Here is a 24,512-nt window from a genome sequence, read left to right as displayed (position 1 = left end):
TAAGTACTAAAAAGAAGCATGTCCCCAGCACCTGGGGAGTTAGAATAGGATTCACAGAGGAGGAGGAAATATTTCATCTGCATCTGAGTTGAGTAAATGACCACCAGAAGAGGCAGGGAACAGAGAGTGCAGGCTGAGACATGCTGGTGCAAAGCAGGATTTGGGAGGAACCAGTGGGGTTTACAACAGAGAGGGCCAGAACGTGAGACTGGAAAGGGCTTGAGGTCAAGATGTAAAAGATTTGAAGACCAAGCTAAGGGCAGGCTTTATCTCAATGATAATGCTTTATTGGTAATGATCATGAACGACAGACCTGGCTGACCCTCATATTGACTGACACACAGAGGAGTTGATTGGCTGATAGAGGTATGTGTCAAAACTTCTCCATAGCACCAGGGAGTATATTGGAGCCATTTCTGTTGAAGGCCCAGCCCCGCTACAACAGAGAAAATTCTCTTTCTGCCCTCAATTTCCTCCAAGCTGAGACTTCCTTGCTTCTGGCTGCAGATGATGCTCCTGGCTCTGGGATGTGTTGGGCCAAGAATTTCTGCCAGCCTTCTGGGGTTCTTACGAAATCAGATATTTGAACGGGGCCCCAGTTTCCCAACACATGCCTAAATCACTTCCACTGTTCTGAAACCTACTCCATGTATCCACCACTCACCACAGCTAGAGGGGTCTGCAGCCAAGCTGGGAAGAATCAAACCTTCAAAACTCTGAGCCCTGGGAGATGTGGGGCTAGGACCAAGCCTGCAAGAGGCCAGGTGGTCCCACCCTTAGCCCTGGGAGGAGAACTTCCTAAATGTACAGCCACTAGCAGTTTAATAGCTCTGGGGCCAGCTCATGTACATAAACTCTCAGTTTTATTTTGATATTTATGGTCACTTGTAAAATAAATAACACACTTGATTGGAGGCTGTTAAGTTGGTGCTCACTGCTTGCCAAGGGCCTGGGAAGCCTGCTGGGGTGTGACCACTCTGGGCATTCTACAGAGAAGCTTGATTGCTCTTCCTTCCACCCTGAGTCCACAGCACTCTTTCCATGTGGTGTTGTTCCCACCTTAGACCTATTACTCCCTCTCATAGGCTCTCTCAGAGCTGGCTAAGGCCTCTCTGACTTCCTTGATTCCAGAGCATCTGAGAGGGAGTAGGAGATACTCTGGCATCTCCCACTGAATTAGAAGCATAGTGTTTTAGAATCTAAACATCTTTCAAGCTGAGATTATTAATGCCCAGGAATAGTCAGATTATAAATTGTGAGAAACTTGGAATTCTAAACTATCTGAAACAGAAATAGGGGGCACTGAAATATCGAATGAGAAGAATTTCAGAAGTGAGGAGCTTAGTTTGAGTCTAGGCCTCTGTCCTCCATTGGGTTTAGATGAGGCTAAACGGATGTAGCTAACTGGTGTGTGTGTGGTGGAGGTGGGGGTGGGAAATGGCCAGGTAACATTTGGCAGTAGACAGGTAGACCTGGCTGAAGAGTGGGGAAAGGTGGAAGCTGCAGAGAGGAACAGAAGGTGCTGCATTCTCACTGACCAAATGTGTTCGTAAGGACATGAAAGATACCTATGGGGAATTTGGGAACCTTGAGGGCAGGAGTAATTTGAGCTATTACTATTAAGTAACCTCATTTAACTCAAGTTAGTTAGAAGTCTGGACTTTTAGGGCTTTAGAATTAAGACTCAAAGAGCCATGAATGGACTCATGCCTGTAATCCCAGCACTTTGGGAGGCTGAGGGAGGTGGATTGCTTGAGCCCAGGAGTTCAAGGCCAGCCTGTGCTAGCCGTCTAAAACAATAGACGGGCATGGTGGCACAAGCTTCTAGTTCCAGCTACTTGGTGGCTGAGGTGGGAGGATCACTTGAGCCTAGGAGTTTGAGGATGGAGTGAGCTATGATCATGTCACTGCACTCCAGCCTGGGCAACAGAGCAAGACCTTGTCTCAAAAAAAAAAAAAAGAAGAAGAAGAAGAAGAAAGAATTAAGACTCAAAGCCTTTTAGGCTACCAGATATTTAGACTAGAATCTAGAATAGTAAAGATGTAGATTAGAATCTTAGGATCCTAGAATTCTAGGAGAATATAACTTAAGCGTCCTAAGAATGTACCTAGTCTTTTTCCCAGTGAAATATGCTGGGGTTTGGAGACAGTCTGGGATAAAGAAGACCTCTTGTGGGCTATTGCAGCTTTATGAGTTTCACAACATCCAAAGTTGAGCTGGACCTGAGGAGCAGTGAGGGAGGGAAAAGCAGCAGCACATGGTTACCATTGATGATAGATGTAAGACAGGATCTTGATTTAATACTTCTTAGTGCAATTAAAATAAAATTGAAAGAGATGCCCCACCTAATATTCCTACTTTACGTCGAGGGAACAGAGGTCCAGAGAAGGAAAGTAATATGTCCAGTTTGGAATAATCAGTTAGTGACAGATCAGATCTGGATGTGGGTCCATGTTGCTTGGCTCCCAGCCAGTTAATTCCTTTTCACTGGTCTGCTCCTCCTGGACTGAGGTCACTCATTGCATTCTCTTGACAGCTTTATGGGAAGCAGTTAGTATATCACTGGCCTGTTTAGAAATATAAAGGACAATGAAGAAAGGAAATGGATTGTGTGATGGGAGCGCTGGGCAAAATTCATGAGTTAATTCAGGGTGAGGCTGTGAATTTTACCCTTCTCCAGCCCAGTTCTGTTTTCCTGTCACAGACCAACTCCTGTCCTTGATGGGCTGAACTGGCTAGTCCCAAAGTGAGGCTTCGGTCTAGTCACAGACAGACCCTCGGCCTTGGCTGAAGACTGAGCCTTGACTTCGATAACGAAATAAGATAAAGCATTTAATGAGAAAATGAGAACACAGGCCATATTTCATACTGAGCAGAATACAGGTCATTTTCGGTACTGAGTCAGATCTTCTGGTGTAGGGGAAAGACAGCAGGCTCTAGGGTCTCCTGGAACAGAGCCTCCTGGTTTCATGAAGAGGGAGTTTCTGAGAAGGCTTTTTCACTATGCACATTTCAGATTTCTCTGCCCCTGTGGATGAGAAGTGACATCTGATTGGTGAATTTGGGAAGAACTTTAGGGCATGTAAAGCTCAGTTCTGCTACTTTCTTTATCTTGAGAGCTGTCTGCCTACAAGAAGCACACTTTCTGCTGTTGCTCTTGGGTCTTGTCCTGATAGCCAAGAATGGCCTCGTATAGTGCTGCCGTGCTTGGTTGGGAAAGTCTGCCTACTTAGGGGGATGATTTAGCTGTACTATGTCATTCAGGATACCTTTCGAACCAACATCTCCTAAACTGCGGCAAAAGTTAATTTCTTTTTTTCTTTTCTTTTTTTTTTGAGACAGGGTTTACTCTGTCACCCAGGCTGGAGTGTAGTAGCAGAATCACGCTTACTGCACCCTTGACCTCTTGGGTTCATGTGATCCCCCCACATCAGCATCCCAAGTAGCTGGAGGCACAGGCACATGCCACCACACCAGGTTAATTTTTTGTATTTTTTTGTAGAGGTGGAGTTTTACCATGTTGCCCATGCTGGTTTCAAACTTCTGGGCTCAAGTGATCTATCTGCCCGTTTTGGCCTCTCTAAGTTCTGGGATTACAGGCATGAGCCACCATACCCAGCCTAAAAGTTAATTTCTTGCTCATGTCACTGAAAGATGTGAAAAGGGTGCTCTGCTTCATGCAGTCATTCAGGACCCAAGTTCCCTCCATTGGGTGGCTCTGGCATCTTCTAGAACAGTGATTCTCAACCAGAGATGATCTTGCCACAGATGGGGCATTTGGAAATGTCTAGAAACATTTTGGTTGTCACAACTGGAGAGTGGGGAATGCTACTGGCATCTAGTAGGTAGACACCAGAGATGCTGCTAAATATCCTACAGTATACAGGACAATCTCTAATAAAGCATTATCTGGCCTAAATGCCAGTAGTGCTGAAGTTGAAAAATCTTGTTCTAGGGCCTTCTTGGATCATTCAACCAGCAGATGAAGAAAAAGAGGGAGAATGGAGAATTATATGTCAGAGAATTTTATGGATCTTACTGGTAAGTGATGTGTAACACTTCTGCCCACGTTCTACTGGCCAGAACTAAGTCACATGACCACATACAAGGAACAAGGCTGGGAACTGTGGTCTAACGATGGCCAGCAAGAAGAGGAAGCAGGTTTGCTGAGCATCTATCCACTCTCTGCCATAAGACCTATTTGTCTCCAACTATAACCTGTAAAGGTGCTGTTTTGGCCTCCATCTCTATTCTCTTTTATTTCTTAAATCATTCAAATTTAATCACCCATGGATTAAAATACTGAGTAGGGCAAACTGCTTTAACTCTTTGGTCTTCCCTTTGCTAATCTACAACACAGAGTTAATACAAATGACCTCGCAGGGATTGTTGGGAGGGTTTCTCCTCCTCTCTTGCTCTATCTGCCTTCTTAAAGGTGATCCCTCCTTCTTCCAACCAAAATAAGACTCTGAGGTACCCCACTGCAGAAAAGGAAATTTCATCCTGATCATGAAACTCAGTTCTCAAAGAAAGAGAAAGGAATATGTTTGCAGGATTCTGAGACATCTTGCAGTTACTCAGAAATTTTCTCTGAAAATAAAAATGGCTACAGAAAAGAATCCTTGGCTGAGGGGTAGAGGGGCACTTGACTTCTGGTTCCAGTCCTGCCTCTGAATGGCATGTGTAGGCTCGGACTCATTCCTTCCCTGGATCTTAGGGCTCTTGTTATAGAGTGGGCAAGGTGATTTTTCTGTAGCTCTAAGATCCAATGTAAGTTTATCTGTTGCTTGAATTTCCCTCTCCCCTACCAAACTAATCTCTTTCTTGGCATCAGTATGCACTTAAAGAATAAGATCTTGTTTGTAAGGGAAGGGCACAGTGGAGGTGGGTGGTTTAATGACCACCTCCTCTCCTAGGGAACCAGTTCACAGAGAGAAGCCTTCAGGAGGTTGTCATAAATAACTAGACCCTTATCCTGACTTCCTCAGAAGGCAGTCAGAGCAATGATTGATGTAGCCCATTTGGGCAAGGTTGGAAGCCCAGAAGAATGCTCACTGGCAGATCTGCTTGTAAAGTTTCACATTACCCACAACTGGGCTGGGTGTCAGCGTCTTGGACCTCCTTGCAAGGCTTGCTCAAGAGCCTCAAAGATGAGGCAGAGAATTTCATGCCAGGTTAGAAGGGAGAGGTCAGTTTATGGGAATGAAGAGTAAAGGATAAACTCTAGCTAACAGTTCAGAGAGAGAACCTTCTCTCTGAACTGTCAAATCTTTTCATTTCCCTGGGCCACATCAGAAAAAGAATAATTGTCTTGGGCCAAGTATAAAATACATATAAAATACTAACAGTAGCCGATGAGCTAAAAAAGAAAAACTCAAAAAAAATCTTACAATGTTTTAAGAAAGTTGACAAATTTGTGTTGGGCTGCATTCAAAGCCATCCTGGGCTGCATGCGGTCCATGGGCCTTAGGTTGTACAAGCTCGTTCTAGAGTTTCCTATGAGACCCTTACAATGATATTTTTTCTCCCATCTCTCTCAGAACCTCCAGAATACTGCAAGCATCATTAAAACCTACTCTAATTGACATGATGTGTGCATGATTTAAATATTTAATTACTTTTGGTCAAGAGTAAACAATTGTATGTTACAAATTACATTCATAGTAGAAAAATATTAGACATAAAAAAGTTTTCTATGTTTCCTTCATCAGCAACACTGAGTGCTGAAAGGAGGAGCAAAAAAGGGGAAAAGAGTGTGGTGGAAGAAAGCCTGAGACAAAACACTGCTGCCTTCCCTATCTGGCTGCCCCAGCTCTTTTTTTTTTTTTTTTTTTGAGACGGAGTCTTGCTCTGTCGCCCAGGCTGGAGTGCAGTGGCACAATCTCGGCTCACTGCAAGCTCCGCCTCCCGGGTTCACGCCATTCTCCTGCCTCAGCCTCTCCGAGTAGCTGGGTCTACAGGCGCCCGCCACCACAATCGGTTAATTTTTTGTATTTTTAGTAGAGATGGGGTTTCACCGTGGTCTCGATCTCCTGACCTCGTGATCCGCCTGCCTCGGCCTCCCAAAGTGCTGGGATTACAAGCGTGAGCCACCGCGCCCGGCCCCCAACTCTTAATTCTTCCCAAAGAGAAGTCATTAAAGATTTACTGTCTTAGCTTGATAGGCAGCTTGAAGCTTTCTGGACCCACGGCTGCCCCTACCCACTTCCCGCTTAGAAAGCCTCCTCCTCTCGCAAAGCCTGAGCCAGTCAGCAAGACTCCCTTTCTCCTGAGTTTTCTATCTGAGCAGGAGGTTGCCCTGCAGCTGCTAACAATCAGGGTCAGAAATCACCTTTGGAGGCAAATAAACATCCCAGGTATGCCTAACCTTCACTGAAGCTTTGAAGAACCACCCACTCCCTGCCCCCCACCAGTCTGCACAAGAAGACAGGTCAGGAGAGGGACAGAAATTTGTTATAGTCATTTCGGAAAGTGCAATGTTTGTAGAGGGGATACTCCCTTCTCACTCCCATCCCCCCACTTCTCTCCTAACTTAATCTAAGTCCGTGGGGGGGGCGGGGAGGTGGTTCCAAGAGAGAACCCTGTAGAGTTTGGGAGCACCTACAGGAAGTGGGGACAGGGAGAGGTTCATTTCCTGGTTAGAAGTTTGCTGATGTGCAGAATTTGCAGGCCCATCCCTATTAGGGCACAGTGGAACTTAGAGGGAAAGTTCTAGGAAGAGCTTAGCCTCTTCAAAATTCACTGGAATTTGAGGGTACACATGAACCAGAGATTGAGATTTGCTGTTGCTTCTTTTTTAAAAAATAACTTTATTGAGGTGAAATAGACATATTACACATATTCAAAGTGTGCAGTTCTACAAGTATTGACATGTGTATACACATCGAAAGCCCTCACCACAATGAAGATAGTGAATAGACCCATCATCCTCACTTTTATTTGGTAAAAGTTTGCCCCTTTGTGATTACTCCCCCATCTCATCCCCCACCCACCCTTCCCAGGCAACCATTGATCTGTTTTCTGTTGTTATAGATTAGTTTGCATTTTCTGGAGTTTCACATAAATAGAATCATACAGTATGCACTCTTTTCTGTCTGACTTCTCTCACTTAGTATAAATATTTTGAGATTTACTCATATTGCTGCTGTGTGGTTTCTTCATTCCTTTTTACTGCAGAGTAGCATTCCATGGCATGTAAATACACTCATGTATTTATCCACTCACCTGGTGATGGACCTTTGTTTTCAGTTTGGGGCTATTACAAATAAAGCTGTTATCTGCATTCATGTACAGGTCTTGTATGAACATATGTGCTCATGTATTTTCAGTTGGAATGGTTAGATCATATGGTAGCTGTAGATTTTGAGACTGCCAAACTATTTTTTCTGAAGTGGTTCTATCATTTTACATTCCCATTAGAAGAGTATCAAGTTGAGATCCTCGCCAACACTTGGCATGATCAGTCTTTTAGATTATAGCCATCTTAATAGGTGTGTAGTGGTTTTGTGGTTTTAAAATTGCTAAGGATGATGAGCACCTTTTCATGCGCTTATTTGCCATGCATATATATTCTTTGGTAAAATGTCTCTTCAAATATTTTGTCTATTTTTTTATTGGATTGCTTGTTTTCTTTTTATTGAATTTGAGAGTTCTTTATAGATTTTGAATACAAGTCCTTTGTCAAATATATGCTCTGCAAATATTTTCACCCATTCTGTAGCTTGTCTTTTCATTTTCTTAATAGCGTCTTTTGAAGTATGAAGTTTTAAATTTTGATAACGTCCAATTTATCAAAATTTTCTTTTATGGATTGTACTTTGATGTTGAATCTAAAAGACTTTGCCTATCCTGTGGTCACAAAGATTTTCTTCTAAAAAGTGTTATAAACGTATGATTTACATTTAGATCTATAACTTAGTTTGAGTTAATTTTTTATATACAGTGTGAATTATGAATTGGACCCTCTCTTTCTGTTTTGTTTTGTTTGCTTACATACATCCAGCTGTTTTAACAGCGTTTATTGAAAAGACTGTCCTTCCTCCGTTGAATTGCTTTTAAATCTTTGTCAAACACCAGTTGTCCATATATGTGTGGATCCATTCATGGACTCTGTATTCTGTTCCATTGATCTATTTGTTTAGTTTGATTCTAATGTCACACTTTGATTACTTTATAATAAGTTTTGAAATCAGGTAGTTATCCTATCAACATTGTTCTTTTTCAGAATTGTTTTAGTTATTCTAGGTCTTTTTTATGATCACATGAATTTTAGAATCAACTTATCAATTTATGCCATAAGCCTGCTGGGATTTTGATGTGGAATGCATGAATGTATAGATCAATTTGGGGAGAAGTAAAATTTTAACCATGGTGAGTTTTCTGATCCACGAACAAAGAATGTCTCCATTTATTTAGATCTTCTTTGCTTGCTCTCAGTGATGGTTTGTAGTTCTCAGTGTATAGGTCTTTCATACCTTCTGTCTGATTTACCCCTAATTGTTTAATTTTTTTTTGGTGGATGCTATTGTAAATATATTTTTAAATATTTTATTTCTGATAGTTTGTGTATCTGATATGGAAATACAATCGCTTTTTATATATTGACCTTATATCCTGCAATCTTGTTAAACTTATTAGTTCTAATAGACTTTTGCACATGCCATTATGCCATTATTTTCTACATAGACAGTTACATTGTCTAGGAATAAAAAATGATTTTATTCACTCCTTTCCAACCTGGAGTCTCTCTATTCTTTTCTTTCCTGATTGCACAAATGGCTAAAACATCCAGAACAATGTTGAAAAAATTGCTGAAAGTAGACATCTTTTTCTTATTCTCGATATTAGAGGGAAAACATTTAGTCTTTACCATTAAATAAAATGTTAGCTGTAGATATTTTTGTTGACTTTTTAAAATGAGAAAGTTGTCTTCTATTCCTAGTTGGTTGAGAGTTTTTATCCAGATTAGTTGGATTTTGTAAGGTTGTTGGATTTTGCTAAATGCTTTTTCTTGTCTCTGTTGATATAATCATGTGGGTTTTTTTTTTTTTTTTGCTTTTCAATGTGTTAAAATGGTGAATTACATTGATTTTTCTTAAAAAATTTAATTGTGATAAAAACCTTGCATAACAAACATTTTCTATCTAAACCATTTTTAACTGTACAGTTTATTATGTTCACATTGTTGTGCAAAAGATCTCCAGAACTGGCACTGATTTTCTTATGTTAAACTAACCCTGCATTCCTTGGAAAAACTTCACTTGGCCATAATACATTATCCTTTTTATCTATTGGATTTAGTTTGTTAAATTTTAATGTGGATTTGATTTGCTAAAATTTTGTTTAGAAATTTGTATCTGTGTTTTTGAAAGATATTGGCTTGTAGTTTTCTGGTATTGTCATTATCTGGGTTCAGTGTCAGGGTAATGCTGGCATCAAATAATGAGTTGGCAGGCATTCCTTCTTCAGTTTTCTGGAAGAGTTTGTGTAGAATTAGTGTTATTTCTTCTTTTAATGTTTGGGATAATTCATTAGTGAAGAAACTAGAGTTTTCTTCATTAATGGGAAAGTTTTTTTGTCTGTAAGTTCTATTTTATTAGTAGAGACCCGCTGACTTTCAACCCCTATCGCTTCGGCCCCGGAGCACCCAAGCCACGGTTCACCTACTTCCCCTTCTGCCTGGGCCACCACTCCTGCGTCGGCCAGCAGTTTGCTCAGATGGAGGTGAAGGTGGTCATGGCAAAACTGCTGCAGAGGCTGGAGTTCCAGCTGGTGCCCGGGCAGCGCTTCGGGCTGCAGTAGCAGGCCACTCTCAAGCCACTGGACCCAGTGCTGTGCACCCTGCGGCCCCGCGGCTGGCAGCCTGCACCCCCACCTCCCTGCTGCTGAGGGGACCTCCAGGCAGGACGAGACTCCCTGGGCAAAGGCCGTGCTCGTCCACCTCTGCTGTCCACGGCGACCCAGCCTTCTCCCCTGCCCTGTCCCCTGGGCCACCCTTCACGCTGGCTTCTAGTGGGCCCTCTGCCGACTGCCTGCTTCACACCCCTCAGCGCTCCCTGTTGCCTGTGGACTCCACGGCCCTTCCTGGACTGGCCCTTGCTCAACTCCCAGCCGCCACCATTGTCCCTACCACTGAGCCCTTGCACAGGCCACTTCCTCAGACGAGACACCCTAACTCTCGTTCACTCCCTAAAGCCCTCTTCAGGTGTCACCTCCTCCAAGAAGCCCTCCTTGCCACCCCCAGCCGGGTCAGGGGCCCTTCGTCTGTGCTCCCTCAGTCACCTGTGCTACCTCTAACACCACACTGACCACACTGTATCATGAGTGTCCATTGACATGACCAATTGCCCTGCCAGGCTGTGAGGGCCTCAGTGGTAGGGTCTGCATGTGATTTGTCTCTGAGCCCCCTGTGCCCACCCAGGGCCCGGCACAGAGTCGATGCTCAATAAATGTGTGTTGACTGCAAAAAACAAACAAACAAACAAACAAACAAAAAACAAAAAAAAGTAGATACAGAGATGCTAAGGTTATTTCTTTTTGACTGTGCTTTCATAATTTGTGTTTTTTAAAGAATTGGCTTGTTGAGTTGTCAAATTTATAGGTATAAAGTTGCTGATAATATTCTCCTATTTTTTAATGTAAGGGAATGTGTGGTAATGGCACCTGTCTTGTTCCTAATTTTGTAATTTGTGTCTTTTTTCATATTTTCCCTGATCAACTTGGCTGGAGGTTGGTCAATGTCATTGATCTTAAAAAAATCATCTCTTGGTTTCATTGATTTTTTCCCCCTACTGTTGTACTGTTTTCTATTCCATTGATTTCTGCACTGAATTTTATTATTTTTTCTTCTGATGTTTATTTTGCCATTATTTTTAATTGCTATGTCTTTGAGTTAGCCATTTTTCTGCCATGTTTAATATATCCTTAATCCTACTCAGAGTATTTTTCATCTAAAACATTGTAGTTTTCATCTCTAGGTTCTATTTGAGTATTTTTGAAATCATCCATGCCTCTACTTAACTTTTGAACATATACAGAACAATTATAATAATTATTTTGACATCTTAGCCTGACAATTTTAAATCTGTTTCAGTTCTTGGATGGTTTTGATTGCTTGATTATTCTCTCTGTGTTTTCTTGCTTCTTTGCATGCTTAGTTATCTTTGATTAGATGCCAGAAATGGTGACTTTTACCTTACTGGGTGGTGGATCTTCTTGATTCTTATAAATCTTCTCGAGCTTTGTTCTGGGATGTGTTAAGTTGACCGGAAATTGTTTGATCTTCTTGGGTCTTGCTTTTACGATTTATTTGGCATATCTGAGCAGTCTAGGGCTAATTATGCCCCACTACTAAGCAAGATTTTCTAGGGTACTCTACCCAATGCTCATAAAGTATGATTTCGTTCAGCTATCGGGGGGGGGGAATATGCAATATTCCTAGCCCCCTGTGAGCATCAGACAATGTTCTTTAATCTTTTTCAATTATTTTTCCTCCATCCTCAAGTGTTACTTCACATGCATGTGCTAATCAGGATTCTGTTGAATATCAGAGGGGGATGCACTGCAGATCGTCAGGGCTCTTTCTCTGCACATCTCTTTCCTTTTATTACTTTGTCCATCCATGAACTCTAGTCCACTTGGTTTCCCTAACACGCAGCCTTATCACCTCAGTTCAAGGATCCTGCTGGGCTCCACCCAGACTTTCTTCTCTGTCCCATAGCCTGGATATTCTCTGAAGGCAGCAAGCTGGGGCAGTCATAGGGCTTATCTAGTTTGTTTCTTGTCTCTTAGGGAGTAACTATGCTTTGTTGTCTTAGGTCTAGTGTCTTGAAAATGGCTGTTTCTGACATTTTATCTTTTTTATTTTGAAGGCAGGAGGGTAAATTCAATCCTGGTAACTTAATTGTGGGCAAAAGTGCAAATCTCCTGGCATCCAATTCTTACCATAGATTTCTGATGTCTGGAAGCATGGTGGAGCAACACACTTCTGAAGGGAGAGCAGGTGCTCTAGTGAAGTTTTCCACAAAAGAAGAAACTGGTGTGCTCTTTGTCTACCTCACCAACTTCCCTTCAGCCCTTGGGGAGTGTAGAAGACCTCCATGTTCATCAGGGCTCCATTTTAAGGAGAGAACAGAAGTTGGAGGATAAGGTGGAAGTTCTGATTGATGTGGACCAGATAAGGTGACATCCGGCCAAAGAGGAAGCTGGGAGCCACAGACTGCTAATAGGATGAAGGAAGACGCAGCTCCCCCTCTGTGGGGTCATCAGAGATGGAGGGGGCTGGCATAAGGATGAACATCTGCCTCCAAAACCATGTAACTCCATACACCACATCATCTAATAGGAGACCAACATATTGTCAGAGGCCACCAGCAACAGAGGGAAGCAGGTAAAGCCAGTGTAAGATCAGGAGCCTTTCTCCACCAATGACAAACAGCCACTTATTTAGAGTGATCTCTGTTATTCCTCTTATTTTCCCTTCTTCCCTCAACATGAAATGTGCTAGACCCAGAAAAGAAAGGAGGAAAATTAGAAGACAAGACCACAACCCTTTACCACTCTTTGTGGTTTTTTTTCTTTTTTTCCTTTTTTTGACAGTCTCACTCTGTTGCCCAGGTGCTGGAGTGCAGTGGCGTGATCTCGGCTCACTGCAAACTCCACCTCCCAGGTTCAAGTGATTCTTGTGCCTCAGTGTCCCACGTAGCTGGGACTACAGATGTGCACCACCCATGCCCAGCTAATTTTGTATTTTTTTTGTAGCGACGGAGTTTCTCCATGTCCCCTTCCCACTCTCGTAACTTGAGGTACAAGTCTGGCAAACATTGAAGCGAGACGAGGAAATGCTATTGAAACTGGATATGAGATGGGAGTTGTGAACTAGACCAGATGGGGCTTTTGGTAACTGATATCGATGGGAATGCAATGGGATCTACCTGAAAATATCATTAGAAAATGATACTGACAGATAGTACAAATCATGGCTAACAGTTGTGGCTAGAGTAAATAAGTTGAACTGTTTACACCTATACCCCAATGGATTGAGGCTTCTCAATAAACTGGTTACACCTGATCTGCTAACAACAGCTGGTAAACATTGAAAGGGGTACTGTGCTGAGTGCTGTACACACACTATGTCATTTGCTCTTCACAACCTATAGGATAGGCATTAGTTTTTCCCCCATTTGGCAGATGACAGAAACCGAGGCACAACCAACTTGTCTAAATATAGATTATAGAAATTTCACATGTATCTCTCCAGTTCACAGGAAGCATCATTCTCCTTAATCACTTTGCTCTTATCCTTGATTTTTCCCAAACATTTTTGCTTATGTTGAGTGTTTTCCATTTCTCTAAGCTGTGTTGTCAGTCCATCTCCTGATGAAGCAAGGGCAGTTTGAATGCTGAATGGAGGTGGATGAGGAAGGGGAACACTATGTGAAAATATTTGTTTTACGCAGATGAAATGTTGGTTCAGAACGCACGGAACTACATCCAGGTGAGAGGCATCAAATAAATCACTTAACCTCTTTGTACTTTAGTTTCCTTATATGTTTTTATGGGCATCATGATAGTGCCTACTTCACTGGGCTGGCGCTGGAAATGAAGTGTGAATACAGATGAAGTTGTTAATCAGTGTCTGGCACACGGTCTGCTCTATCCGAGGATTAACCATGGTTATTATCTGTCCTTTATTGCTAGTTAAGTTCTCTTCACCACTGAAAGAAAAAGTCCAAATGAACCCAAACATATGCGTTTATTTTCTCCTCCACATCTCCGCTGCCCCTCCTTCATTACTCTATCTCCATCACCACCCCAAGAAATTAGATCTTTGCATAGCAGAAAACACTTTTCCCATTCAGAAGAGAAAGAATGGGACTTTTTTTTTTTTTTTTTTTTTTTTGCCATTCCAAGAGAGAACCCACATTTGACACTGGATTTCCACCCAGTTTTTCTAAGTACACCTCTGGTTACATTGCTGGAGGTGTCAGTGTGAGGATTTAAGTTCAGCTATATCTGACAGCTTGTTACCCAGATGAGAAACCCCAGAGTCCTCTTCCACCCTTTGCAGTGAGCTGCCTGGACCTGCACGGTCCCTGCAGTGCCTTCTATGTGCACCAGATGGCAGGTGCTGCTTCGGAAACGCAGGTGCGGCAGCTGCAGAACTGATTCCACGGGTGGATCTGAGCACCGGGCTCACCTGGGAGATTTCTAATAACACAAATGCCCAGGCTCCGCCCCCGAGATTTTGACGCCGTGGGTTTGGTGTGGCGGCCTGGCGTCTGTGTTTTTATAAAGCCCTACAGATAATTATGATTCAGCTTGGTGCAGGGACCTGCGTTTGGGAGCCGCTGCTTCAGAGTGTTCCAGAGAATGGCAGCCTCACACAAGCATGAAGCGTTTCGCTGTGCAACACAAATCAACAACCTGGGGTCCTAGAATTCAGGGTGAGGTTTCACAGAGTGTCAGAGTTGAAAAGGATCTTGGGGCTCACTGATGAAGCATTAGCGACGAGGAGCCTGAGGCCAGAGGGAAGGTGCCACGGACAGCCTGAGCTACAGTGCAGGTCTCCTCCCTCCTCCGCAGCCCTGCTGACCGCGGCTCTCCATGGTTATAATACTGTCACTTCTCCGCTAGCCCAAGGATCTGAAAATACTTTTGGTAAGCCACGGGAAGGACCCTCCTCCCTGAGTCACTACTTTTAACTGCTGTTGGAACGACTCCAAGCCTCAAATAATTCAAAACTGTGTGAAACACGTTTTTGCCTGAATTAGGGTTCACACCGGGTGGCCTTTGTCCAGAGGCCATGTTTTAATGGCTCTGCAGCACGGCCTCCCTGCCATCCATGATTGTGGGGATGCTCGCCCCTGTCTCCCAGCCCTGGTGCATCCCCAGCCCCGTGCTCCTGTCTTCTCACGGTCCTTGGGCATATCAAAACGTCTCTGAGCCTCCATTTCTTCTCTGTGAGACAGGGGTGAGGATTACTTGAGAAAATGTTCAGCATTTCTGTAACTGTTGAAAAAAAAAAACAGAGCTTAGTTTTCCTCTGTACTCTGTCTTTCAACACTTTTAATTTGGACTCTAGGTTTGCAGAGGCAAAGGTTCTCAGAAAATCTATAACCGAAACCCCTAACTTTATACTCGGGCAAACTGGGTCCAGAAAGCTGAATGATTTACACAGGGAGTTACTGTGAGAGGAGGATTGGCATGTAGGTGTCCCGATGTCCAACCTTCTGCCCTTTTCCGTATCACAACCACACAGTCCTGGGGCCTCTCCGATGGAGCCTCTTACTATCATTATTCTGAATAGTTCTGATGCTAATTGGTGTCTTCCCCTTCCTCCTTTCCTTTCATCAATATTTAGTGAGCACCTGTTTTATCTTGTGCCCTATACTTGGTTTCTGTTAGAGAACCTTGCCTTACCTACAGTAAGTACTAACTGAATCTTTGATGGTGGTTTAATTATTCACATTTATTCATATATTTAGTGATAAGCACTTGCTTTGTGCTAAATCCTTTTTAGGGAGGCCGCGAGGAACCCAAGGGGAGCAGATAATGACATGGTCCGCAATGCACTTAAGGAGTTGGCAGAGTTTGGGATCGGGGATTCTGCGCGTGTGTGGATAATCAGCATTCAGGAGAAGGTGTAGTGCACGTAAGTACTGCTGTGTGCACCGTGGCGGCAGGAGGTCACTTTGGTTTGGAGCTGGAAGGCTGGGAAGTCAGACCCTGCACTTTCTCCGTGTAAACTCTTGATCCCCCTTCTCCTTTAGCCTCTCTCATGACTGGTTCTGCAGGCTTCTGTCCTGGACCTTCTCTTCTCACTCTATGTGGTCTTTCTGGAGCATCATCCGTCTTCCTGCCTCAATGATCGTCTAGTTCTTGATGGCTTCTAAATCCATATCTCCAGAGGAAAGTGTTTCTCTGAATCTCAGACTTTTACATCCTACTGTTTCCCGAATGTCACTGATTGCATAACTTGTCACTTGTACAGAACTGAACTCCTCTCCCCTCCAATCTGCTTCTCCTCAGTGAGCTCAGAAACCTGGAAGTGGTCCTTGACTCCCCCCTTTTCTTTAATCTTCCACCACACCAGTAATAATGAGGTTCTTTAAACCCCAGAATCCTGGAAATCTAAACAGCCCTGCCACAGATTCCTTTCTCTCCAACCCACCTTTTCTGCCACTGTCAATCTCTGGGTACAATCAAGATTCACCAGCATTTTTGTAACAACTTTTTACCCAACTGGTCTTCCTATTTTGAGTCATGCTCACCTATGAGTCCTCCAGATTGGACCCAGAGAAGTCTTCTTATATAAAATAAAACAAACAAATGAAGCCCCTCCATCACTTACAGCTCTTAGAGTGTCTTCCCTCTGCTCCTAAACTTCATACTCCCGTAAGTGGCCTCTGCAACCTGTGCTATGGATTGAATTGTGTCCTCCAGAAATGTACATTCAAGCCCTAACTGCTCATACCCCAGAATGTGAGCTTATTTGGGAATGGAGTTGTTGAAATGTAATTAGTAAGATGAGGTCATGCTGGAGTAAGGTGGGCTCTTAATCCAGTATGACTGGAATCTGTATAAGAAGAGGGAAATTTGGACACAGACATAGGAATAGAGGGAGGACAGCCATGGGAAGTGAAGGCAGAGATTGGAGTTATGCTGCCACAAGCCAAGGAACACCTGGTGCTGCTTCCAGAAGCTGGAAGAGGCAAGGAAAGGTTTCTTTCCAAAAAGGCTTTGGAGGGAGCAAGCCCTTGCCAATGCCTTGATTTTGGATCTCCAGCCTCCAGAACTGCGAGACAAGACGTTTCTGTTGTTTTAAGCCACCCAGTTTGTGGTAATTTGTTATGGCAGCCCTAGTAAATGAACATAAACTGTCATGATCTGAATACCAGGTATCTTTCCAGTCTCCTCTGCAGTCATGTGCCTCTCAATTCACCCTGTTATCCCAGGCACACTGGATTACGTACAGCTCTTGAAACACACCGTGCACCTGCACACCTTTGCTCACACTGGTATCTGGTGGAAGGCTCTCCCTCTTCTCTGCTTGCCCACATTCTCCACAACTTCTTCCTTCTGCTCCTTCGACACCAGATATGTGAACAACGATGACTTGTTCTGGCCTCCTTGAGAGCAGGGACTCTGCTTCCCTCTTCTCTATCCCTGTTGCTTTAGCACTGAGCTGACCTAGCATAATGCTGCAAGAATTGATTTGAGTTGGGTCACATGTTCTCCCACAGTTTATAATGTTGGTGGGTGGTGGGATTCAAAACGCTCATTCCTCCCTCCTCACTGGATTTCCAAAGAGGGGTTCACCCTGATTTCACCACCCACTAAAACCTAATTAACCACAGAGCATGAATTCTTCTTGGAAACCTCCAAACTGCCAACTTCTTCTCCCTCATGCTGTTGCCAAGGCTCTCGAGCAGGCTTGAAGGAAGGAAACGTGGACAAAAAGATTTTGCTCGTTTCTTTGAGGCCAACGCCTAATCACTGTCCCTCTTCAAGTGAAAAATGGGGAAAACACTAGCTAACTGTTGTTTAGTGACCCCAACCCCTACCCCTTTAAAATAAACACTCTTTTCAATTAGGAAGATTTGTCACCGGGGACAGTAATTCCATGTCCTACCAAAACAAACACAGTTGTAATTAGTTTTATCCAGGAAGAAAATTAACTCTGTTTACCTTAGCATAATTAATCACTGACCTCTTTTTGTCCGGGCAGCTTGGGGGAGGGCACGGGAGTGGGGGGTTGTGATCTACAGCACAGGGGCGTTCCGGGCTCCATCTATCTCTCGTCTTGGTTACACAGCTGTCTGCGTGAGTTATTTGAATGAATATTCCTAGCCAAGAGTTGTGGAGCTGCCTCAGAGCTAGACTTGGAGAAACCACTAAATAAGGCTATGATTTTATGGCTTCAGTCTGTGGAGAATTTTAGATGAGTACGTATCAGATGGGCATTAAGGCAAGCGGCTGACACTGAAGTTTGCTTGGCTTCTTTCATGCCCTTCACCTTGACCTCAACAAGTCTTGAGAAAGGGGAAGGATCCTCAGGCAAAGGCATTGGTCCTTGGTTATGGAAGAGAGGCTGTTGCTGCAGTGAGGAGAGACAGGCTTTGGGGCTATGGTTTGGGTGTCAGTCTTTTTTTTTTAATTATACTTTAAGTTCTAGGGTACATGTGCACAACGTGCAGGTTTGTTACATATGTATAGATGCGCCATGTTGGTGTGCTGCACCCATTAACTCGTCATTTACCTTAGGTATATCTCCTAATGCTGTCCCTACCCCCTCCCCCCACCCCACAACAGTCCCCGGAGTGTGATGTTCCCCTTCCTGTGTCCACGTGTTCTCATTGTTCAATTCCCACCTATGAGTGAGAACACGCGGTGTTTGGTTTTTTGTTCTTGCGATAGTTTACTGAGAATGATGGTTTCCAGCTTCATCCGTGTCCCTACAAAGGATGTGAACTCATCCTTTTTTATGGCTGCATAGTATTCCATGGTGTATATGTGCCACATTTTCTTAATCCAGTCTATCATTGATGGACATTTCGGTTTGTTCCAAGTCTTTGCTATTGTGAACAGTGCCACGATAAACATACATGTGCATGTGCCTTTTTAGCAGCATGATTTATAATCCTTTGGGTATATACCCAGTAATGGGATGGCTGGGTCAAATGGTATTTCTAGTTCTAGATCCTTGAGGAATCGCCACACTGTCTTCCACAATGGTTGAACTAGATCCTCTAGCTATATGACTGTGGGCAAGATACCTCATCTTTCTGAACCATAGTCACCTCCTAAGTGAAACAAAAACAAAAACCCAGGATGTGTGTGCATGTGTGTAGTAGGGTCAGGGTTAGTAATATATATCCACAGGGATGAATAAGGATTAGAAGTGAGGTATGCTATGTCCCTAGCACAGGGCCTGGTACTAAATAGTAATTCAGTGAACACAGGTAGGTTTTGTTATTTTTGCATGAACTGACTGAGGTTCCAGGGGTGGAAGGACACAATGAATGTCCTATTTCAATAGACCCACAACTCATGGAGACCCTACTGTGTGCTGGGCTCTGCATTAGGCCATGGAAATAAAAAGAGGGTTTAATCCTGGCTCCTGTCCTCGAGGAGCTCACAGCCTACTGGAGAGAGAGACATACCCAGGTATTCGCAATGTGTTGCAACAAATGCTAAGCTGGAGACATGGGCATGAGATCCCCTGGTAGGGAGGTAAGCAGAGACTGAAGGGAGTCTGATTTCACTTGTTCTGAGCCATTTAGTCAATGTATAATTCCTCACTTAATCCTCATGATAACTCTAAAAATAGGCATGAGGGAGGGGGTCCCAGGGAAAGGTAATTGAAGCTCACAGATGGTAAGTCATTAGACCCCAACTGCATAGCTAGAAAATGGTGCAGCTGGGATGTGAATCAGATTTGTTTGACACGGGAGCCTGTGCTTTGTCAGTTTTCACCTTGGAGGTCCTGGCTGGGTTTTAATGACTGGTATCCTTCCCCAGGCCCTTGAGTCAGGAGCATTAAAGCAGCAAGGCCCTGAGGGCTGTTGTCAGGAGACCCCCGAGTTAACAACGCAGCTTCTTGAGCCTCACCTCAGGCTCTTCCATATTAAAATCTCTTGCAGGAGGATAATTTTAAGCAACTATAATACCTAAGGTGATTCTTATGTTCTCACCATCTGTTATAGTTTTAAAAACCTACCTTTTGCTCATGATGTTGAGATAGCTACTCCCACACAAGTGTTTGCAGGTGGGTGGGGAGAGCGTGTCCTCTAGGTAACAAGAAAAGAGAACTATGAAATCAAGGAGGGGGCCGGGCGCAGTGGCTCACGCTTGCAATCCCAGCACTTTGGGAGGCCGAGGCGGGCGAATCACGAGGTCAGGAGATCGAGACCACGGTGAAACCCCGTCTCTACTAAAAATACAAAAAAATTAGCCGAGCCTGGTGGCAGGCGCCTGTAGTCCCAGCTACTCGGAGAGGCTGAGGCAGGAGAATGGCGTGAACCTGGGAGGCGGAGCTTGCAGTGAGCCGAGATCGCGCCGCTGCACTCCAGCCTGGGTGACACAGCAAGACTCCGTCTCAAAAAAAAAAATCAAGGAGGCCCACATCCTGAACTGAGAAGGATGAAGAGGGGAGGTGAGATGGGCCAGGACCCCTTGAGAGTGGCCTAAATAGCTCACACTGGGGTGAGTGTCTCTGGCTGCCAGAGACAGAGTGGTGGACTGCGCACCTGCTGTGAGCACAGGCCACTCACTCCCTGTCCATAGGCTTGTGACAGTGGGTTCAGAAGCAAAAGAGAACTGCATAGGTCCTTTCTTGAAGCAGAAGAGGGCTTCAGGCTGGGAGGCACCTACTGCCCACTGGAGACAGGGAGCAAGGCAGTCTTTATTGATGCACAGGTTGCTGGGAGGATGTGGGGCTTTTGTCCTCTCCGATCTAGGAGAGAACTAGAGCCAGGAAGAGTCAGTTTCTGGTGCCGTGAAGGACTCCAGGGAAGGAGCAACCAAAAAATACTGAGGGCACTGAGGCTGGTTTTTCCAGGCCATGGTGATGCCTCGTCCTGCAAGAGTGGTCACTCAGATGGCAGGGGACTCCACACATCCTGAGATGGACAGAGAAAGTGAGATGGGCTATCAGCAGAGGCTGAAGAATCAGGCAGAATTGTATTCTATGTCCCACCTCTGCCTCTGCCAGTGACAAGTTGTGCAAACTTGGAAACCTTTTTTTTTTTTTTTTTTTTGAGATGGAGTCTTGCACTGTTGCCCAGCCTAGAGAACAGTGGTGTGATCTCGGCTCACTGCAGTCCCTACCTCCCAGATTCAAGTGATTCTCCTGCCTCAGCCTCCCAAGTAGCGGGATTATAGGTGCCCACCACCCTGCCTAGCTAATTTTTGTATTTTTAGTAAAGATGGGGTTTTGTAACGTTGGTCAGGCTGGTCTCAAACTCCTGACCTCAACTGAACTGCCCCTCTCGGGCTTCCAAAGTGTTGGGATTAGAGGTCTGAGCCACTGGGCCCGGGCAAACTTGGAAATATTTTTTTCCTTCCTAGTGCCTCAGTTTTCTCAAATGTAAAATGGGAATAAAATATCTACCTTGTAAGACTTTTGTGAAGGTCTAATAACTATGTTATACACATTATCTCATTTAATCTTCACAACAACCTTTAAAATAGGGATACGATCATTCTCAAATTTACAGTTGAGCGAGAGTGAGGCAGTTCCGATGGCTTGACCAAGGTTACCTGGCATTTGAGTGGCAGAGCCAAGATTTAAACCCAGCTCTGTCTGATGCTAGACCCTTTGCTTCAGCCATATTCTGTAATGTCTCATTTCTAGGAATGAATGAAGGAATGTTCTCACATGTATCATCCAGCCTCTGAGGTGCCTCTGACAACCATAATTGCCTCCTCATGAAACCGGGCCCAGTTCCTCCTGTGACTCTTCCTGCTGCAGCCGTGGGCCTTGCTGTCCTGGCTGGAAACGCTGTTTTATCTTATCTGGGGATTCTCATTGCTGATGGTGCGTGCGGAGGCTGTGGGCCACAGTGGTTTTAAGCACAGGCTCTGGAGTCAGGCAAAGCTGGGTTTCAATATGGCTCAGGAAGCTGTTGGGCAGGAGGACCCTTGGTGAGCAGGCACTGTCTGATAATGGGGTTTCCCAGGATCCCAGGTTTCTTGGGGGCACATAAGTAGGCCAAAGATGATCTGGGAACCTCCCGGAGAATTGCCTCATACTGTACTCTCCCCAAGAGGCTGCAGCCAAGAAAATAGGGGCCACGTCACTGGGGCTCATGATGGAGTCTGGGCTTTGTGGGAAAGGAAGTGGGGAGGGTCTCAGAAATGTTTTTACAATGTAAAATCTTCCAGTTAGAACTTTATATGCAGGATTTAATCAGAAGAAAATTTGGACAGGACTCATTTTTCTCATTGCTGCTCTAAGCAGCTGCTCTAAGCAGCCTGGACTGTCTCCCCTGTGGCTTTGTTGAGTTCAGCAAACATTTATTGTTCACATACTGTGTGCAGGCACTTTGCTGGGGATACAGGGATGAAATGGGGACAGTGCCCATGCCTGAGGGCATTGCCCTGAAGCTGGATGCTAAGGCCATCTGTGTGTGTGTCTGTGTGTCTGCATGTATCTCTGTGTCTGTGTGTGTCTCTGTGTCTGTGCTTCTGTGTCTATGTGTATGTCTGTGTGAGTGTCTGTGGGTCTCTGTGTGTTTGTGTGTGTATCTCTGTGTGCGTTCTCTGTGCCTGTATGTGTCTTTGATGTATGTTTCTGTATGTGTCTCTGTGTGTGTCTATATGTGTGTATCTGTGTCTATGTATGTATGTGTCACTTTGTTTCTGGGTGTGTCTACCTCTGCGTGTCTCTGTATACCTGTATCTCTGTGTGTCTGTGTGTGTGTATTTGTGTGTCTCTGTATGTGTGTCCCTGGGTGTGTGTCTGTGTGTGTGTGTGTATTGAGAGGGAGGGAGAAAGAAAGGGAGCAACAGATGGGTCAGCATGGAAGGTGTATCCTCATTCACAGCCCTGAGAGGAATCAGTCAATCTACCCACTGGTCAAGACCAACTCTGGTGGTGCCTGGCTGACAGTGGGAACGTGACTTTTCATTTGAGAATGGGTTTGCATTTCCTAGGAAAAGAATCTAGGAGTTGGAGTCTCAAGGAGTGTTTTTTTTTTCTTTTGTGATTGAGAGAGCTGAGCCTTGTGTGCATGGGCTGACAGATAGATACAATCTGCATGTTGGGGACAGCCACAGAGAAGAGGCAGAGGGAACCGCCGACAGTGAGCAGGCGTCTGGTGGAACCAGTCTGCCTTTAGGCCCAAACGCCCAACTATGAATACCTCATCGTAGGGAGCTCAGTCTTTTGTTTGTTCATAAAAAACCAATCTGGGAACCAGAGGTGGACAGGAAAGAGGAGGCTGACCTGCTGCTCCCAGGTTAATGTGATCTTGGCTGGTGTTGACAAGTGTATTATTGTTCATAGCATAGCACAAACCCTTAGAGATTCCCCTTGCCCTCACCGGGGTCACCACACCAAACCAGGTATCTTCAGGAGTGAGGACCAGAAAAAATTGGAGATCTCACCAAGGTGGGCAGAGATTTATTGGTTAAAGTCTGAAGGAGAGAAGACTCAGGGGCATCTCTCTGGCTCCAAATCTCTGAAGGGCCAAAGGCAGAAGTGCTGGGGGAGTGTCAAGTTTTCATTTACAACAGGCACAGCCTGACAGTGGTTGCCTTATGTGGCAGTGAGTTTCAGTCAACAGAGGCCCAACGACTACTGACCAATGGGACCAGGTGGCCATAGAGGGCTGGGGAGGGCACAGCAAGGACCCTGCAGGTCACCGCAGGCTCCTGCCTCAGATCCTCTGACTGAGGGATGATCTGGTGAAGGATTGGTGACAGACAAGGCCATTTGAGGCAGTGTTCATCATATCCTTGGGACATGTAAAGGCTACAACTTAACATTTATAGGCTGGGATGGAATAGGACGAGAATGGAAGAAAGCAGGGAGAAAAGGAAGGGGAGGAGCTCTCAGAAGACGGAACTCCTGTTGATTGGGCACTTGCTCTGTTCCAGCGCTTATATACTTGGCCCCATTGGATCTTGGTACAGCCTTCTGTGGTTGCTTTACAAGTGATGGTCCAGGCGAACTCTCAGCCAGTGAAGTCCTAGGTGTGCCTGTCTGTCAAGCCTGTTGTATTTGGGGTACCCCATGGCCTTCTTCAAGTGGGCAGCACGGTGGCTCAAGCCTGAAAGGTTACTCAGAGGTCATTTCTTACAGCACTCGCCCACTCCCTGCAGGCCCTGCCTCCTGCGATCCACTTGCCCTCTGCTTGATTTGTCCAATCTGTGGATTTATAGAAAAAAGAGTGGGGTGTTTGGCTCCCTCCTGTGGTTAGAGCAGTCAGAAGCTGTTGCTTGCAGGAAGGCTTGCCTATTAGGAGTGCTAAAAAGATCACCGCAATGGAAAAGATTTGGCAGAGCTAAGACATAGGGGGATATTCCAGGAATGGGGTTATCTGGCACACAGTAGGTACTCCGCACAAGGCTAATGAATTATTGAATGAAGTAGAAACCTGGAGGCAGGGGTGGGCTATTGAGGGAAAAAGGAACCAAGGCAAGGAGATGTTAAGGCACAGCATCCAATCAGGAAGGGTGCCAGCTGGGGCAAAACACCAGGCTCTGGACCCAGCTCTCCAGCCATCCCTGGGAATCCTGCACCAGCTGTCTCCCCTGTGGGGCATGGGGTTGATGTATATGGGTGGTGTTCATTCCAGGCTGCACTTATTAATCACCTGGGAGGTTTTCAAACATGATAACTGGGCCGTATCATTACAGATTTTGACTTAATAGGTCTGAGGTGGGGCCTGTGCAATGCATTTTTTGAAAGCTCCCCAGGTGATTCCGGAGTGCCTCTGAGGCTAAGAACCAGGTGTGGGTTATTTTTCTGAATGCTTCCAGCTCATACTGCTTGTGACTCAGAGCT

General features: G+C 44.8%; 1 protein-coding gene and 1 long non-coding RNA gene across 2 annotated transcripts in view; one reads left to right on the top strand and one right to left on the bottom strand.

The window, feature by feature from the left end:
• Positions 1-3,978: 3,978 nt before the first annotated feature.
• Positions 3,979-15,648, top strand: LOC129468885 (uncharacterized). The gene is made up of 4 exons (XR_008652858.1): positions 3,979-4,042; positions 11,950-12,389; positions 13,356-13,496; positions 15,522-15,648. It is a non-coding gene; the product is annotated as an uncharacterized lncRNA (long non-coding RNA).
• An 885-nt stretch (positions 15,649-16,533) lies between these two features.
• LOC129468951 (selection and upkeep of intraepithelial T-cells protein 1-like) overlaps positions 16,534-24,512 on the bottom strand; it is a 79,677-nt gene continuing 71,698 nt past the window's right edge. Inside the window, 3 exon segments of the mRNA XM_055254997.1 lie at positions 16,534-16,577; positions 17,006-17,202; positions 19,722-19,791. Of these exon segments, the coding sequence (XP_055110972.1) occupies positions 16,534-16,577; positions 17,006-17,202; positions 19,722-19,791 (311 nt within the window).

The sequence above is a fragment of the Symphalangus syndactylus genome, chromosome 12 (genome assembly GCF_028878055.3).
Source record: "Symphalangus syndactylus isolate Jambi chromosome 12, NHGRI_mSymSyn1-v2.1_pri, whole genome shotgun sequence".
In the NCBI taxonomy this organism is placed as follows: domain Eukaryota; kingdom Metazoa; phylum Chordata; class Mammalia; order Primates; family Hylobatidae; genus Symphalangus; species Symphalangus syndactylus.
The sequence above is the reverse complement of the archived record's forward strand: the minus strand, read 5'-3'. Positions and strand labels throughout refer to the sequence as shown.